Source organism: Coregonus lavaretus (genome assembly GCF_964263955.1).
Source record: "Coregonus lavaretus genome assembly, contig: HAP1_SCAFFOLD_559, whole genome shotgun sequence".
NCBI classification, from domain to species: domain Eukaryota; kingdom Metazoa; phylum Chordata; class Actinopteri; order Salmoniformes; family Salmonidae; genus Coregonus; species Coregonus lavaretus.
In genome coordinates this window covers 12,609-30,629 of record NW_028163104.1, presented here as the reverse complement: position 1 = coordinate 30,629, position 18,021 = coordinate 12,609, and the positions used below count along the sequence as shown (strand labels likewise).

General features: G+C 44.3%; 1 protein-coding gene across 1 annotated transcript; it reads right to left on the bottom strand.

The window, feature by feature from the left end:
• Nucleotides 1-301: 301 nt before the first annotated feature.
• Nucleotides 302-18,018, bottom strand: LOC311118475 (uncharacterized protein). The gene is made up of 5 exons (XM_084193267.1): nt 17,973-18,018; nt 3,136-3,196; nt 2,807-2,923; nt 2,262-2,457; nt 302-2,085 (listed from the first exon to the last, which is right to left on the bottom strand). Exons 2-5 carry the CDS (start codon nt 3,176-3,178, stop codon nt 1,971-1,973), a joined length of 471 nt encoding a protein of 156 aa, XP_084049393.1. The 5' UTR covers nt 3,179-3,196; nt 17,973-18,018; the 3' UTR covers nt 302-1,970.
• Between the last annotated feature and the right edge of the window lie 3 nt (nt 18,019-18,021).

Genomic DNA, 18,021 nt, shown 5'->3' with positions numbered 1-18,021 from the left:
TGTCTAATGCAACAATAACCACAACAAACTTCCTGTCTAATGCAACAATAACCACACCAAACTTCCTGTCTAATGCAACAATAACCACAACAAACTTCCTGTCTAATGCAACAATAACCACACCAAACTTCCTGTCTAATGCAACAATAACCACAACAAACTTCCTGTCTAATGCAACAATAACCACACCAAACTTCCTGTCTAATGCAACAATAACCACAACAAACTTCCTGTCTAATGCAACAATAACCACAACAAACTTCCTGTCTAATGCAACAATAACCACACCACAACACATGTAATGTAATATATATCATTTTATTAGAGGCATATAATAATCTATATAAGCAATAAATCAGAACTCCATCATGTCTAGTCAGCTGTAAGGTATTACACATCATTGTAGTTGAGAGTTAGACAGATTAGTGTGGTCAATAAAATCATCTTCGGTTTATTCGAAAGTAACGTAAAAACACCCCCAGTTCAGTCCTTTGTGTCCATTACAGCTTTCTGAAAAGGGGGAAGACGTGGCCAGAGTCCCAAATGGCATCCTAGTCCCTATATAGTGCACTACTTTTGACCAGAGCCCTATGGTCCCCTGCACGTCTATTTTATACCAGGACTGTTGGCCCTGGTCAAGGCTAGTGTACTATATAGGGAATAGGGTACCATTTGGAACTCACACCCACAGTCAAGCCTAGGCTCTGACTGACTTATAGAATTATAGATATATAAACTAGAGGTCAGGGGTGAACTTCAGCAGTGCTAGTTTGTTTTCAAAACAACAGTAATTCCAGTGGGTGTAGGAATCGTAGTTATAATGATCTGAATATTGGGTTCATTGTCTGCCGGTTGGTCAACCCAGGGCCTTATTCAAGAGACTATAGATTGTAATTTATATAGATTGTAATTTATACATTTACCAGGGAATCATGTCTGTGCTACACAAGACATTTCTATCTGAATGTTCTGTATGAGGTTGCTCAACTGGTTGCAATAGTCCGGTGACCAACCAGAAAGCCCGGTTGGTTGGATTCCCGGATTTTCTGCCTCTTCCTAGCCTGGAGAAATCAAGACAAAGAGTGGAATGATATCTAAACAGACTGGTACCCAGGCTATAGCCTCTTCCCTCCTGATTCCAATATTCCGACCTGGGTTTGTGGAAAACCTGGGAAAGTTACTAGAATTGTGCAAACCTGCTCCGTTGTGAACAAGCCCAGGTTCATTCCTACCACGTCTTCATCTGCTCGCTTGTCGGCATTTGTAACTTTGTGAATTTTTATAAAAATAGTCCTCAGATTCATACTATTTACAACCCTCTTGTACCGTAAGTTAGATCTGCATTTAAACTAAGGGTGCATCCCAAATGGTACCCTATTCCCTATATAGTGCACTACTTTTGTACTATATCCCTCTCAAAAGTAGTGCACTATATAGGGAATAGGGTGCCATTTGGGATTCATACTATGACTGTGTAATCCTGTAGGTTTCTGTGGGGCTGCTGCTATGGTCTCTCCTTTCGGCTGGATTCCATTCTGAAAACATTCCCCCTTTCCTCTCCCTCGCTGTTCTGAAAGAGTGTAGATAAGAGCAGTATTGAAACTCCTTCTGAGACAGAAATTTAAAAGGGCAATCTGCAATTCAAAGAACAACGGAACGGTCACCCTGACCCCGCCACTGCATTGGTACGTGGCTGGATAAATATAACCACTCTCAAATTCATATACAGAGCTGTGGGTGCAAGAAGGAAAAGGAGCATGTTTTCTGTACTTGTGCACGTGACATTAAAACTTGAAACGTCTAATGGAATCCAGCCCAGACTGAGAGCGTGGCCAGACAGGTCAGACAGGTCAGACAGGTCAGAGGGGTCAGACAGGTCAGACAGGTCAGACAGGTCAGAGCCACAGCACTCCTGCTGGTAGTATGGCAGTCAGCAGCAGCTCCCCTAGTGGTGGGTGGGGTTAAGGTGGTCAGCAGCAGCGTTTCTTGTCCACGTGGAGAATGCGGTTACAGCGAGGACAGGAGTGGTACGCATCCTTGAAGTGTTTCACGAAGAACGGGATCAGACAGCAGCCCACTACCAACCTGGGAGAGAGACACGGCGTTCAGTTGATTTTAGACATGTCTAATTTCCTCAAAAGTAAGTGTCTCTGGATAAGAGCGTCTGCTAAATGACGTAAATGTAGAAGAATCAAGACATTATATAACTCCTCCAGCTTTCCTCCCCCCCCCCCCCCCCCCCCACCCACTTCTTTACTCACCCACAGAGGATGAAGAGGATGCACGTGAGCCAGGCGAAGGCCCCGACTTTATAGGTGACGTTAGTCATCACCTGTTGTTGACAGGAAGTACAGGTGGTCATACCCGCTGAACGGCCCAGTTCTGTCTCATAACTCACAAACTTCTGAGTAGGAGCTCCACCACCTCCTCCAATACCACCTCCTCCACTGGTGTACACTAGGGGGAGGGAGGGAGGGAGGGAGGGAGGGAGGGAGGGAGAGGACAAGTTATATTTGGCTGGCTCCAACACTGCTGGTATAGTAGGAACAAGGGAGAGAAAGATGGTTTCATGGGTAGACACGAGAGAGACGTGTGATGCCTTCAGATGCCTCCTTGGAACCTGGTGCCTCCTTTACCAGTTATAAATACGCCATGATTGTGTTCAAGTGCTTTTTGAAGTCAGAACAATTCTTCAACCAATGAGATGTAATTTTAGCTAGCTAGATGAGCTAGCTGATGTTGCTACAGTTCTGGTGTTGCGTGCTTGTGTAAGGTATAAATGAGGCTTGAGACAGGAAGTGCTTACCTGTCTTGGCCTGAGACTGAGACGTAGAGAAGCTATTGGAGGGGATGGTGGAGGAAGGAGGGTTGAACGGGGTATGGACATGATATATCTTCACCCCATCCTCACCTTGCCCTTCAACTGGAAGAGAGAGGGAGTCATGGAGGGGGAGATGGGGAGGAGGAAGAGAGGGAGGAAGGGGGGAGATGGGGAGATAGAGAGAGAATTAGATAGCTCCAATATGTAAAACAGACTGAGTACAGTATAGATAGATACAACCTTGGATGTAATAGTACAGTACAATACAACTTTATTGTCCACAAGTTACAGCGAACAACAGAATGTTGACGTACCTGGTATGATGTAGGGGGGCGGGTCTTTTCCATCTGCACTCATTCTCCTCTGCTGGGCTTCCTGTGAGAGGGGTCAAGGGTCAGCTGTGTCTACCATACACGCTATGACATCAACATCGTCCTCTGGAGCAAGCCAGGCTCACAAGGACTGAATCAACAAATCATCTCCAATCAAGACATGAATCTGGTGCTGGAGGGCTGGAGGAAGAGGTTTCATAAGCGCTACTTAAAAGCTTCACAGATCATCTATAAGCGCATGTCAACCTCTATAAAGAGTGACATAATTACCATTATAAGTTAAATTGCCAAATGTGACAAACAGCTAGCTATGTTTACACTCCATTTATAGAGGATTACATACACATATAGATGATTTGTGAAGCATTTATGTAGTGCTTAAGAAGCCTCTGTAGGCTGTATAAAGCCTTCATAAGTTGTACTTGGTTTAAAGTGGGACTGAAGTGAGGCCTTAGATATGACGTCAGCCCCTCTAAAATGTGTGCCGCTGCCGTTAAAACTATGCAAGTCCAACCCAGGCTGACGTAGTTCTCTATTCAGTCACTAGGTGGTGCTATAACCCCAGGTACAGAGAACAAACACACAAACACACACACACACACACACACACACACACACTCCACAGCTGAAACCTGTCATTCGGCATCCTCCACATTCTAATAGTCATGGTAAGAATGAGCTGACAACCTTATTGTCCTGTAGTTGATTAGGGAGTGTGGTCTTGTGTCTTTTAAAGGTTACAGGCAGGGCTTCACTCGTCTCAGTACCAGTCTGTAAAGGTTACAGGCAGGGCTTCACTCGTCTCAGTACCAGTCTGTAAAGGTTACAGGCAGGGCTTCACTCGTCTCAGTACCAGTCTGTAAAGGTTACAGGCAGGGCTTCACTCGTCTCAGTACCAGTCTGTAAAGGTTACAGGCAGGGCTTCACTCGTCTCAGTACCAGTCTGTAAAGGTTACAGGCAGGGCTTCACTCGTCTCAGTACCAGTCTGTAAAGGTTACAGGCAGGGCTTCAGTCTGTTTAGCTGATATTCCAGTCCTTGGATTCCATGTCAGATGTTTAGCATGACAGGGGTGTCGAGGAGTGGAATGACAGCTAAACAGGCTGGTACCCAGAATAGTGCTCCACTGTGTTGGTTATGAGTCCTACCGCTGCACACTGACACCTGACAGGACCAAATACTAAACTTTGGACGACTTTAATACACATACAAATGAATTGGTCCCAATACTTTTGGTCCCCTAAAATGGGGAGGGGAGGGGGGGGGACTTTGTACAAATAGTGCTGTCATTTCTAAACGGTTCACCTGATATGGATGAAAATACCCTCAAATTAAAGCTGACAGTCTGCACTCTGAACTTTAACCTTATAGAGTACAGAGCCAAAACAACAAAAAATGTTGTCACTGTCCGAATACTTTTGGAGCTCCCTGTATCAGATCCCAATCCACAAAACGTCAGAACATTACATTGTGAGATGAGCTTTTCTTATTCTACAGCGACTACATCTCATCTCACTACTGGCTCAGTGTTGTGTTGCTGCTAAATCTGGAATCCTGCAACCAGGACTTCTGCAAAGCAGGGAATTCTGAGACAAATGTTCAGAATGTTGTAACCCTAAGGGTTCCGTTCGGAAGCCAGAAGACGGACTATCGCAGCGTTTCCCAGACTCGGTCCTGGGGACCCCAAGAGGTGAACGTTTTGGTTTTTGCCCTAGCACTACACAGCTGATTCAGATCGTCAACTCATCATCAAGCTTTGACGATTTGAATCAGCTGTGTAGTGCTAGGGCAAAAACCAAAATGTTCACCTCTTGGGGTCCCCAGGACCGAGTTTGTTAAACCTGACTTGAGATGGAACTACCCAAATCTAACTCTACCCCAGGCTGAGACATACGGACAAGCTCCTTTTCTAGAGCTGAGCTACGCCTTCAAAGTAACCTGCCTGTAGCCTTTCATATACCTGCAAACACACACACACACACTGCCCACCATTCCATCATACAAGGAACAGACAGAGAGCTTTGACTGTCAGTCACTCGGTCATCTGCTGTCAGTGAGATTATACTCAACATGAGGGATGTCTATCTTAGGCTCACAGACACACACACACACACACACACACACACACACACACACACACACACACACACACACACACACACACACACAGACACACACACACACACACACACACACACACACACACACACACACACACACACACACACACACACACACAGACACACACACACACACACACACACACACAGACACACACACACACACACACACACACAGACAGGCATACACACGTAGAACAGATACACCTGTCTGTCTCCTCTGGTGCCCTGCAGGATGCTTCCCTGTCTGTCTCCTCTGGTGCCCTGCAGGATGCTTCCCTTCCCTGTCTGTCTCCTCTGGTGCCCTGCAGGATGCTTCCCTGTCTGTCTCCTCTGGTGCCCTGCAGGATGCTTCCCTGTCTGTCTCCTCTGGTGCCCTGCAGGATGCTTCCCTGTCTGTCTCCTCTGGTGCCCTACAGGATGCTTCCCTGTCTGTCTCCTCTGGTGCCCTGCAGGATGCTTCCCTTCCCTGTCTGTCTCCTCTGGTGCCCTGCAGGATGCTTCCCTGTCTGTCTCCTCTGGTGCCCTACAGGATGCTTCCCTGTCTGTCTCCTCTGGTGCCCTGCAGGATGCTTCCCTGTCTGTCTCCTCTGGTGCCCTGCAGGATGCTTCCCTGTCTGTCTCCTCTGGTGCCCTGCAGGATGCTTCCCTGTCTGTCTCCTCTGGTGCCCGGCAGGATGCTTCCCTTCCCTGTCTGTCTCCTCTGGTGCCCTGCAGGATGCTTCCCTGTCTGTCTCCTCTGGTGCCCTGCAGGATGCTTCCCTGTCTGTCTCCTCTGGTGCCCTGCAGGATGCTTCCCTTCCCTGTCTGTCTCCTCTGGTGCCCTACAGGATGCTTCCCTGTCTGTCTCCTCTGGTGCCCTACAGGATGCTTCCCTGTCTGTCTCCTCTGGTGCCCTACAGGATGCTTCCCTGTCTGTCTCCTCTGGTGCCCGGCAGGATGCTTCCCTTCCCTGTCTGTCTCCTCTGGTGCCCGGCAGGATGCTTCCCTGTCTGTCTCCTCTGGTGCCCTGCAGGATGCTTCCCTTCCCTGTCTGTCTCCTCTGGTGCCCTGCAGGATGCTTCCCTGTCTGTCTCCTCTGGTGCCCTACAGGATGCTTCCCTGTCTGTCTCCTCTGGTGCCCGGCAGGATGCTTCCCTTCCCTGTCTGTCTCCTCTGGTGCCCGGCAGGATGCTTCCCTGTCTGTCTCCTCTGGTGCCCTGCAGGATGCTTCCCTTCCCTGTCTGTCTCCTCTGGTGCCCTGCAGGATGCTTCCCTGTCTGTCTCCTCTGGTGCCCTGCAGGATGCTTCCCTTCCCTGTCTGTCTCCTCTGGTGCCCTACAGGATGCTTCCCTGTCTGTCTCCTCTGGTGCCCTGCAGGATGCTTCCCTTCCCTGTCTGTCTCCTCTGGTGCCCTACAGGATGCTTCCCTGTCTGTCTCCTCTGGTGCCCTGCAGGATGCTTCCCTTCCCTGTCTGTCTCCTCTGGTGCCCTGCAGGATGCTTCCCTGTCTGTCTCCTCTGGTGCCCTGCAGGATGCTTCCCTTCCCTGTCTGTCTCCTCTGGTGCCCTGCAGGATGCTTCCCTGTCTGTCTCCTCTGGTGCCCGGCAGGATGCTTCCCTGTCTGTCTCCTCTGGTGCCCTGCAGGATGCTTCCCTGTCTGTCTCCTCTGGTGCCCTGCAGGATGCTTCCCTGTCTGTCTCCTCTGGTGCCCTGCAGGGTGCTTCCCTTCCCTGTCTGTCTCCTCTGGTGCCCTGCAGGATGCTTCCCTGTCTGTCTCCTCTGGTGCCCTGCAGGATGCTTCCCTTCCCTGTCTGTCTCCTCTGGTGCCCTACAGGATGCTTCCCTGTCTGTCTCCTCTGGTGCCCTGCAGGATGCTTCCCTTCCCTGTCTGTCTCCTCTGGTGCCCTACAGGATGCTTCCCTGTCTGTCTCCTCTGGTGCCCTGCAGGATGCTTCCCTTCCCTGTCTGTCTCCTCTGGTGCCCTGCAGGATGCTTCCCTGTCTGTCTCCTCTGGTGCCCTGCAGGATGCTTCCCTGTCTGTCTCCTCTGGTGCCCTGCAGGATGCTTCCCTGTCTGTCTCCTCTGGTGCCCTGCAGGATGCTTCCCTTCCCTGTCTGTCTCCTCTGGTGCCCTGCAGGATGCTTCCCTTCCCTGTCTGTCTCCTCTGGTGCCCTACAGGATGCTTCCCTGTCTGTCTCCTCTGGTGCCCTGCAGGATGCTTCCCTTCCCTGTCTGTCTCCTCTGGTGCCCTGCAGGATGCTTCCCTGTCTGTCTCCTCTGGTGCCCTGCAGGATGCTTCCCTGTCTGTCTCCTCTGGTGCCCTGCAGGATGCTTCCCTGTCTGTCTCCTCTGGTGCCCTGCAGGATGCTTCCCTTCCCTGTCTGTCTCCTCTGGTGCCCTGCAGGATGCTTCCCTGTCTGTCTCCTCTGGTGCCCTGCAGGATGCTTCCCTGTCTGTCTCCTCTGGTGCCCTGCAGGATGCTTCCCTTCCCTGTCTGTCTCCTCTGGTGCCCTGCAGGATGCTTCCCTGTCTGTCTCCTCTGGTGCTCTGCAGGATGCTTCCCTGTCTGTCTCCTCTGGTGCCCTGCAGGATGCTTCCCTGTCTGTCTCCTCTGGTGCCCTGCAGGATGCTTCCCTGTCTGTCTCCTCTGGTGCTCTGCAGGATGCTTCCCTGTCTGTCTCCTCTGGTGCCCTACAGGATGCTTCCCTGTCTGTCTCCTCTGGTGTCCTGCAGGATGCTTCCCCGTATTTAAAGGGATGGCTTAAGATAAATGTACTAAAAACCCAATTCTTTGAAAACTCCATGACAAAATGTGTTGGCCAGCAAGTGGGAGGGTTTTCAGCGGTTGAATGAAATGTATTCAGAGTGCGTTACACAACTAAAAAAGGGAAGTCTGAATGCCAAATACTGAGAAGTGCGTAGGAAAGGCGTGTGTAGGATACATTCCTAAGTTGGGATCAGTCCCTAAATGAGGAAATACAAGGTAAACATATACTGTACATCTCTACAGCTTTACATTAACATTTTGATTGTTAAACATTATCACATTGCACTTGTTGCTTTTGATCAGTTATACAATTTAAAAAACATTATTTCACAACACACTAAGTGTGTACCCTCAGGCTCCTACTCCACTACCACATATCTACAACACTAAATCCATGTGTACGTGTGTGTGTATAGTGCGTATGTTATCATGTGGGTGTGTGCATGTGTCTGTGCCTATGTTTGTGTTGCTTCACAGTCCCCACTGTTCCATAAGGTGGATTTGTATCTGTTTTTTAAATGTGATTCTACTGCTTGCATCAGTTACCTGATGTGGAATAGAGTTCCATGTAGTCATGGCTCTATGTAGTACTGTGCGCCTCCCATAGTCTGTTCTGGACTTGGGGACTGTGAAGAGACCTCTGGTGGCATGTCTTGTGGGGTATGCATGGGTGTCTGAGCTGTGTGCTAGTCGTTTATACAGACAGCTCGGTGCATTCAACATGTCAATACTTCTCACAAATACAAGTAGTGATGAAGTCAATCTTTCCTCCACTTTGAGCCAGGAGAGACTGACATGCATATTATTAATTGAATAACAGATTCACTACATGGAACAACATAGTCCCCAAAAAATCTAAAGGAGGTTTGTTCTGAAGTGTGTGTCCTATATCTGAGAGATAAGAAAGATCAGGAAACTAATTATTATTTTTTTTTTTTTTACATGTATTTATCCCCTTATTTTAGGCACTAAACTATCTCCATAATACACTTCTTTAAATTTTTACAACTGGTACTGGGGACCTTCAGACTAGTCTTGTAAGGCTTTTGGGCAAAAAAGAGTCTCAGCTTTCAATAGAGTGGTCATAATGGTTTTTAGGCCAAACCGTTTGGACGCTACAGTCGGTTTTGTGAGAAGACCGATTTTTCGGGATGTCTCATGGTCTGACAAACACCACTCTAGCTCTGTCACCTTTCACCACAGATGCAGAAGGGAGATATAGGAGGATGCGGTGGTGAATTGAGACGCAGCCCATGCAAAAACAGATATCTCTATCTTAATCAGATGGATTTTGATGGGGATTTTTTAAATAATGTTAATTCGATTTCCGCGGGGGCGCGACCATGGTAGGCTAAGGGTTAAATACTGTGTTCATTTTAGTTAGAATTTTGTCGACAGACTCAATAGAATATATCGAGAGAAGGGGTTCAGAATATTAGGGATCAATGGAAGAAAGCCATCTAAATACACTACATGGCCAAAAGTATTTGGACACCTGCTCGTCAAACACCTCATTCCACAATCATGGGCCTTAATATGGATTTGGTCCCCCCTTTGCTTCTATAACAGCCTCCACTCTTCTGGGAAGGCTTTCCACTAGATGTTGGAACATTGCTGCGGGGACTTGCTTCCATTCAGCCACAAGAGCATTAGTGAGGTCTGGCACTGATGTTGGGCTTTTAGGCCTGGCTCGCAGTCGACGTTCCAATTCCTCCCAAAGGTGTTCGATGGGGTTGAGGTCAGGGCTCTGTGCAGGCCAGTCAAGTTCTTCCACACTGATCTCAACAAACCATTTCTGTATGGACCTCGCTTTGTGCACAGGTGCATTGTCATGCTGAAACAGGAAAGGGCCTTCCCCAAACTGTTGCCACAAAATTGGAAGCACAAAATCGTCTAGAATGTAATTGTATGCTGTAGCGTTAAGATTTCCCTTTACTGGAACTAAGGAGCCTGAACCATGAACATTTGCCCCAGACCATTATTCCTCCTCCACCAAACTTTATAGTTGGCACTATGCATTCAGGCAGGTAGCATTCTCCTAGCATCCGCCAAACCTAAATTTGTCCGTCGGACTGCCAGATGGTGAAGCGTGATTCATCACTCCAGAGAACGTGTTTCCACTGCTACAGAGTCCAATGGCGGCGAGCTTTCACCACTCCAGTCAACGCTTAGCATTGCGCATGATCTTAGGCTTGTGTGCGGCTGCTCGGCCATGGAAACCCATTTCATGAAGCTCCCAATGAACAGTTCTTGTGCCGATGTTGCTTCCAGAGGCAGTTTGAAACTCGGTAGTGAGTGTTTTGCTACCAAGGACAGACCATTTTTACGCGCTACGCGCTTCAGCACTCGCCGGTCCTGTTCTGTGAGCTTGTGTGGTCTACCACTTCATGGCTGAGCCATTGTTGCTCCCAGACGTTTCCACTTCACAATAACAGCACTTACAGTTGACCGGGGCAGCTCTAGAAGGGCTGTTTTCTGTGCTTGTTTTTGCTTAAAACTTTGGGATACTGGTACTCTTGTAGTCAAAAAGGCCATTTTTTCGTGTAGGCAACAGTAGGCCTACACTGTATTCTCCAACAGTAGGCCTACACTATATTCTCCAACAGTAGACCTACACTGTATTCTCCAACAGTAGGTCTACACTGTATTCTCCAACAGTAGACCCACACTATATTCTCCAACAGTAGGACTACACTATATTCTCCAACAGTAGGTCTACACTGTATTCTCCAACAGTAGACCTACACTATATTCTCCAACAGTAGACCTACACTATATTCTCCAACAGTAGGTCTACACTATATTCTCCAACAGTAGACCTACACTATATTCTCCAACAGTAGGCCTACACTATATTCTCCAACAGTAGACCTACACTATATTCTCCAACAGTAGACCTACACTATATTCTCCAACAGTAGGACTACACTATATTCTCCAACAGTAGACCTACACTATATTCTCCAACAGTAGGTCTACACTGTATTCTCCAACAGTAGGCCTACACTATATTCTCCAACAGTAGACCAACACTATATTCTCCAACAGTAGACCTACACTATATTCTCCAACAGTAGGCCTACACTATATTCTCCAACAGTAGACCTACACTATATTCTCCAACAGTAGGACTACACTATATTCTCCAACAGTAGGCCTACACTATATTCTCCAACAGTAGACCTACACTATATTCTCCAACAGTAGGTCTACACTGTATTCTCCAACAGTAGACCTACACTATATTCTCCAACAGTAGGATTACACTATATTCTCCAACAGTAGGCCTACACTATATTCTCCAACAGTAGACCTACACTATATTCTCCAACAGTAGACCTACACTATATTCTCCAACAGTAGGCCTACACTATATTCTCCAACAGTAGACCTACACTATATTCTCCAACAGTAGACCTACACTATATTCTCCAACAGTAGACCTACACTATATTCTCCAACAGTAGGCCTACACTATATTCTCCAACAGTAGACCTACACTATATTCTCCAACAGTAGGTCTACACTGTATTCTCCAACAGTAGACCTACACTATATTCTCCAACAGTAGGTCTACACTGTATTCTCCAACAGTAGACCTACACTATATTCTCCAACAGTAGGCCTACACTATATTCTCCAACAGTAGACCTACACTATATTCTCCAACAGTAGGTCTACACTGTATTCTCCAACAGTAGACCTACACTATATTCTCCAACAGTAGACCTACACTATATTCTCCAACAGTAGACCTACACTATATTCTCCAACAGTAGACCTACACTATATTCTCCAACAGTAGACCTACACTATATTCTCCAACAGTAGACCTACACTATATTCTCCAACAGTAGACCTACACTATATTCTCCAACAGTAGGCCTACACTATATTCTCCAACAGTAGACCTACACTATATTCTCCAACAGTAGGACTACACTATATTCTCCAACAGTAGACCTACACTATATTCTCCAACAGTAGGTCTACACTGTATTCTCCAACAGTAGACCTACACTATATTCTCCAACAGTAGACCTACACTATATTCTCCAACAGTAGGCCTACACTATATTCTCCAACAGTAGACCTACACTATATTCTCCAACAGTAGACCTACACTATATTCTCCAACAGTAGACCTACACTATATTCTCCAACAGTAGGTCTACACTATATTCTCCAACAGTAGACCTACACTATATTCTCCAACAGTAGGCCTACACTATATTCTCCAACAGTAGACCAACACTATATTCTCCAACAGTAGACCTACACTATATTCTCCAACAGTAGGTCTACACTATATTCTCCAACAGTAGACCTACACTATATTCTCCAACAGTAGACCTACACTATATTCTCCAACAGTAGGTCTACACTATATTCTCCAACAGTAGACCTACACTATATTCTCCAACAGTAGACCTACACTATATTCTCCAACAGTAGACCTACACTATATTCTCCAACAGTAGACCTACACTATATTCTCCAACAGTAGGTCTACACTATATTCTCCAACAGTAGACCTACACTATATTCTCCAACAGTAGGTCTACACTATATTCTCCAACAGTAGACCTACACTATATTCTCCAACAGTAGACCTACACTATATTCTCCAACAGTAGGTCTACACTATATTCTCCAACAGTAGACCTACACTATATTCTCCAACAGTAGACCTACACTATATTCTCCAACAGTAGACCTACACTATATTCTCCAACAGTAGACCTACACTATATTCTCCAACAGTAGACCTACACTATATTCTCCAACAGTAGGTCTACACTATATTCTCCAACAGTAGACCTACACTATATTCTCCAACAGTAGGTCTACACTATATTCTCCAACAGTAGACCTACACTATATTCTCCAACAGTAGACCTACACTATATTCTCCAACAGTAGACCTACACTATATTCTCCAACAGTAGGTCTACACTATATTCTCCAACAGTAGGTCTACACTATATTCTCCAACAGTAGGCCTACACTATATTCTCCAACAGTAGACCAACACTATATTCTCCAACAGTAGACCTACACTATATTCTCCAACAGTAGGCCTACACTATATTCTCCAACAGTAGACCTACACTATATTCTCCAACAGTAGACCTACACTATATTCTCCAACAGTAGACCTACACTATATTCTCCAACAGTAGACCTACACTATATTCTCCAACAGTAGACCTACACTATATTCTCCAACAGTAGGACTACACTATATTCTCCAACAGTAGGCCTACACTATATTCTCCAACAGTAGACCTACACTATATTCTCCAACAGTAGGCCTACACTATATTCTCCAACAGTAGACCTACACTATATTCTCCAACAGTAGACCTACACTATATTCTCCAACAGTAGACCTACACTATATTCTCCAACAGTAGGACTACACTATATTCTCCAACAGTAGGCCTACACTATATTCTCCAACAGTAGACCTACACTATATTCTCCAACAGTAGGCCTACACTATATTCTCCAACAGTAGACCTACACTATATTCTCCAACAGTAGACCTACACTATATTCTCCAACAGTAGACCTACACTATATTCTCCAACAGTAGACCTACACTATATTCTCCAACAGTAGACCTACACTATATTCTCCAACAGTAGGTCTACACTATATTCTCCAACAGTAGACCTACACTATATTCTCCAACAGTAGGTCTACACTATATTCTCCAACAGTAGACCTACACTATATTCTCCAACAGTAGACCTACACTATATTCTCCAACAGTAGACCTACACTATATTCTCCAACAGTAGGACTTCACCATTTTCTTCCTAATGCATTTTATACAAGGCTCCACTTTTTCATGTACATTACACCTTTTCTTTCATAATGCATTGGATACAAAGCTTACTGTGTGTCGAATTTTATGAGGGTTGCCAGATTGGAGGAAAAATACATTTTCTTTGGTGAAGGTATTTGATTGGGGAGTGGGGATACATTTTTATGATGGGAAATTATAAATCACACCATAATACACACACAAACACTTACACACACATATACACACTCACTTTGTTTGTACTCATGTTATAGCCAACTCATGACTTTTGTATTAATTATTTGTAATAATATATTTGTATCTAGTTGTCATGTATTCATTATCTTTAACTGGTTAAATGTTTGTCGTTTGCATGTTTCAGTGATGATTAACATGGATAAATAGTCGTGAATCTCTGCTTGATTTAGCTTTTGGTATATTTGGCATTTTTATACATATTCTGTATTTCCACTGAAGAAAGCAATAATGAATCAACACACTACTGTAAATAAATGGACACTAGCTGTTATAAAAATGGAAATTGCTCTCCGTAAGTAAATGGTGAGAAATGCTCAGTCTGAAGCCATTCGGCTATGGGTTTCACAGCCCTGTAATAATGATACAAGTTATATCACCTTAAAAAGGGTTTGTTTACAGCCTCTGGGGTATAACATGTTGGGCATTGTAGTATAGGAGAGTGTGACATATGACCCCATAACTTGATTTCAGTCTTCGCCAATGAGAGCCAAGAGGGGCCTAGCTTTCGTAGTTCATGACTGGGAAAGGCCCTTGATTCTTGGCCGTAGAAAATCCTTCATCCATCTCATTAGATCAGAACAGGATGGTTTAACAGCGATTCATATTACTGTTTTGCATCCTGAAAAAAAGGATAGTTGTGTTTTGCTGCGTAACATACTTACATTATTTGTCTACCTATATGCTGTGGATAGTCGTCAGGTTATTTGATGTATAAGCTTCAGTAACAAAATTAACACTATGGTTGTAATAGTACTTTAAACAGGTCGTTTGTAAATGTGTTTGTTTTGGGTCCACACTGGTAAGTTAACTTATGTAAATTAGACAGTCACAGATGATTTTCTTCTGAATAACTGGTCAGGGCATGGCACTTTCCCATTCAGCTTCAGGCAACTTTGTTGTAAGGCTTGATCACACCTGTAGTGACTACTTCTATCCGTCACGCCCATTGTTGCATATCCATTCTTCACTAGATATATCGACGCAATTACACCCAACACAATGTTGAAAAACAGAATGCTTCCCACCACTAGATCACATAACTAGACGTGAGCTGGACGTGATCCTAACGCTGCCACCAATGTAGGGGAAGAAAGCTGCAACAGGGACTCTGACCAGGGCAAAGTGAGCTCTAACTGCCGTTGCCATGAAAGCCTAGTAGGCCTCTGGGCAGAGGCAGGAGGCCCACAATGTTGGCACATGCCTTGTTACAATAGCCTAAATATATAACATGATTGACACGACCGTAATAATCATCATGAAACGGCCTTGGTAGTGACATAAGTGTAAGCCAACATAATTCATTATTTTACATTAACCTGTTTAACTGCATTGATATGGCTTAATTGATCATAGTCCAGACTCGTTATAGTTGCAAATACCATGCAGTTGCACCAGGGGAATTTAAACCAAACAGATTTTTTTTGCAGGTCTTCTGTTTCCCTACATTTATTTATGAATTAATTTCCTATCATGAAAATGTATTCCCATTCCCTAATCAAATGTCTTAATTGATACCACAAAAAAAAAAGAAAAATAAAGCTTTTTTACTCCGATCTGGCAACCCTAAAAAAATCTGACATAGCACCATTATCCCAAAGTATTAAGTGAAAACAAGCATAGAAAACAGCATTGGCATGAATAATAATAATAAAAAAACGTAAGGCTACTATTATGTTATAAATATTTCGGTGACAACCTGGTTGATTAACAATATTGGGTTGTTAACACGTTTTTTTAAAATATATAAATAAATGTGGGACACAAAAAAAGCCAGTGTAGAACACCAATACCCAAAATGCATTGCTCCAATAACTTTCAAAAGATTATTCTGAAAATGTGTGTATTTTCACACGATTTAAGCCACACAAAAAACACACGAAAACACGAAATCTGCTGGAAAACTTTTTGTACTTATTTGCACGAATTGAGTGTGAGAATTATTGGGCCCTGCGTCAGTGTCAAACTGTTACGACTTCGTCCTGTGCTCAGCTCGTGACAGATTTAATTAGCCTCAATATTAGTTTAAAAAAATACATATTATCAACTGTTACTAACGATCCTCAGCAACAACCACATGGCAATGAGTGTGTTTAACGAGGAAGCAAATGAAGGTGAATGAAACAATGGAATGATAATGTAGGTGTAACCGGTGTGAAATGGCTAGCTAGTTAGCGGTGACGGAAGCAACACTGTTACATAGGCTATACCAACTGAAGGGAACTAACAGGAAATTGGCAGTTGAATAAGTGCTATTAGGCTTACTGAAGGTCCATACTGTTCGTGGCTAATATTTAACATGATAGAAAAAAAAAAAAAGATGTATGCGCTCACTAACTGTAAGTCGCTCTGGATAAGAGCTTCTGCTAAATGACTTAAAATGTAGACTACAATTAAGCAATAATGCTCGTGTAGGTGTGGTATATGGCCAATATACCACGGCTAAGGGCTGTTATAAAGCATGACGCAACGCGGAGCACCTGGACACAGCCCTTAGCCGTGGTATATTGGCCATATATCACCAACCCCTGAGGTGCCTTATTGTTATTATAAACTGGTTACCAACATAATCAGAGCAGTAAATATAAATGTTTTGTCATACCCGTGTTATACGGTCTGATATACCATGGCTTTCAGCCAATCAGAATCCGGGCTGAAACCACCTAGTTTATAATTAACCCTTATAGAGCCACTGATCACGTCGATTGGCACGTGTGTTTTTCTGTTCCTTATTAGAAAAACTAGACTTTAGTCTTGGAGGTGTGTTTCCTGACCGATTCTGTTTTTGGTTAATGATGTTTGTCCAAATGAGACACTGTAGCCTATTTCACTTCCTCAAAATCCCCAGAATGAATCTAAGATAACTCAATAAATCTGTAATTAATTTTGACGTTTTTGTCGAGGATGTTTTAGTTGCGCAATTTTACATCTAACTAAGGTGTTTGGTGCAGTATTTCTCAAGTAAAAAAAATGGTGTGACGTGTTGTCTCATGCAAGCCATCGGCGCTGCTGAGCAGGTATGTGCAATTGGATAGAGAGCAATCACCGTAGCTGTTCACCCCATGTTAGTGGGCAAATGGACATCATCAAATCAAAACCCAACCTTCATTTACCCTTTGTGATGCACGGATGTTCCAAACTCAGTTTTAGACAAGACTGACTTTATGATCAAAATTATCCTATTTACACTTTGTAGATACTAGAATAACTGGTTCTGACTCATATTGATGCCGTTTTCAAAGGCATTTGTTGCTTTTTAAAGGCAGTCGCTCTTTAACCCTTAGACCAGACACCTACTCCATATGACAGAGAGACAACTCCCTAATCCTAATGACATCACACACCTTGACACCTCATCTCTGTCTTGTCATGTCTCACAGGTAGATAGTGAATGATTAGTATTTCAACAGCTTGGTTTGGTTCTGTTGACCCTATTTTTGTAGCTTATCTCAGATTTGAAACAACATTACACCACTTACAACTGTTTCAGTGAAATCTATGGAAACTACACAGTTCAACGTCTAGTTTTGATTTATATTTGTTTGAGTTGTCAACTAATGTGAATTCAACGTGAAATCAACAACAAATGTCACAGGATTTAGGTTAAAAGTTGGGTGAAAAAAATATGAAATGCCCTTATGTTGATTACTTTATGCGAATACAATCAGTTTTCCACGTTGATTCAGTCATCACAATGTTTTTTTGGGGTTGAAATTACGTGGAAACAACGTTGGTTCAACCAGTTTTTGCCCAGTGGGTAAGTTCTAAGTTATCAAATCTCCTGAACCTTACACCTGAAATCACCTGAAAGCCACAGGTTGTCCCTAACGACAGGTCGTCCCTAACGACCATAATAATGAATGTCATTCAGTAGAGATTCTTACCTGTCTAGATGTGTAGATATGTGTTGTAGCTGCTGTTGATAGTACTGAG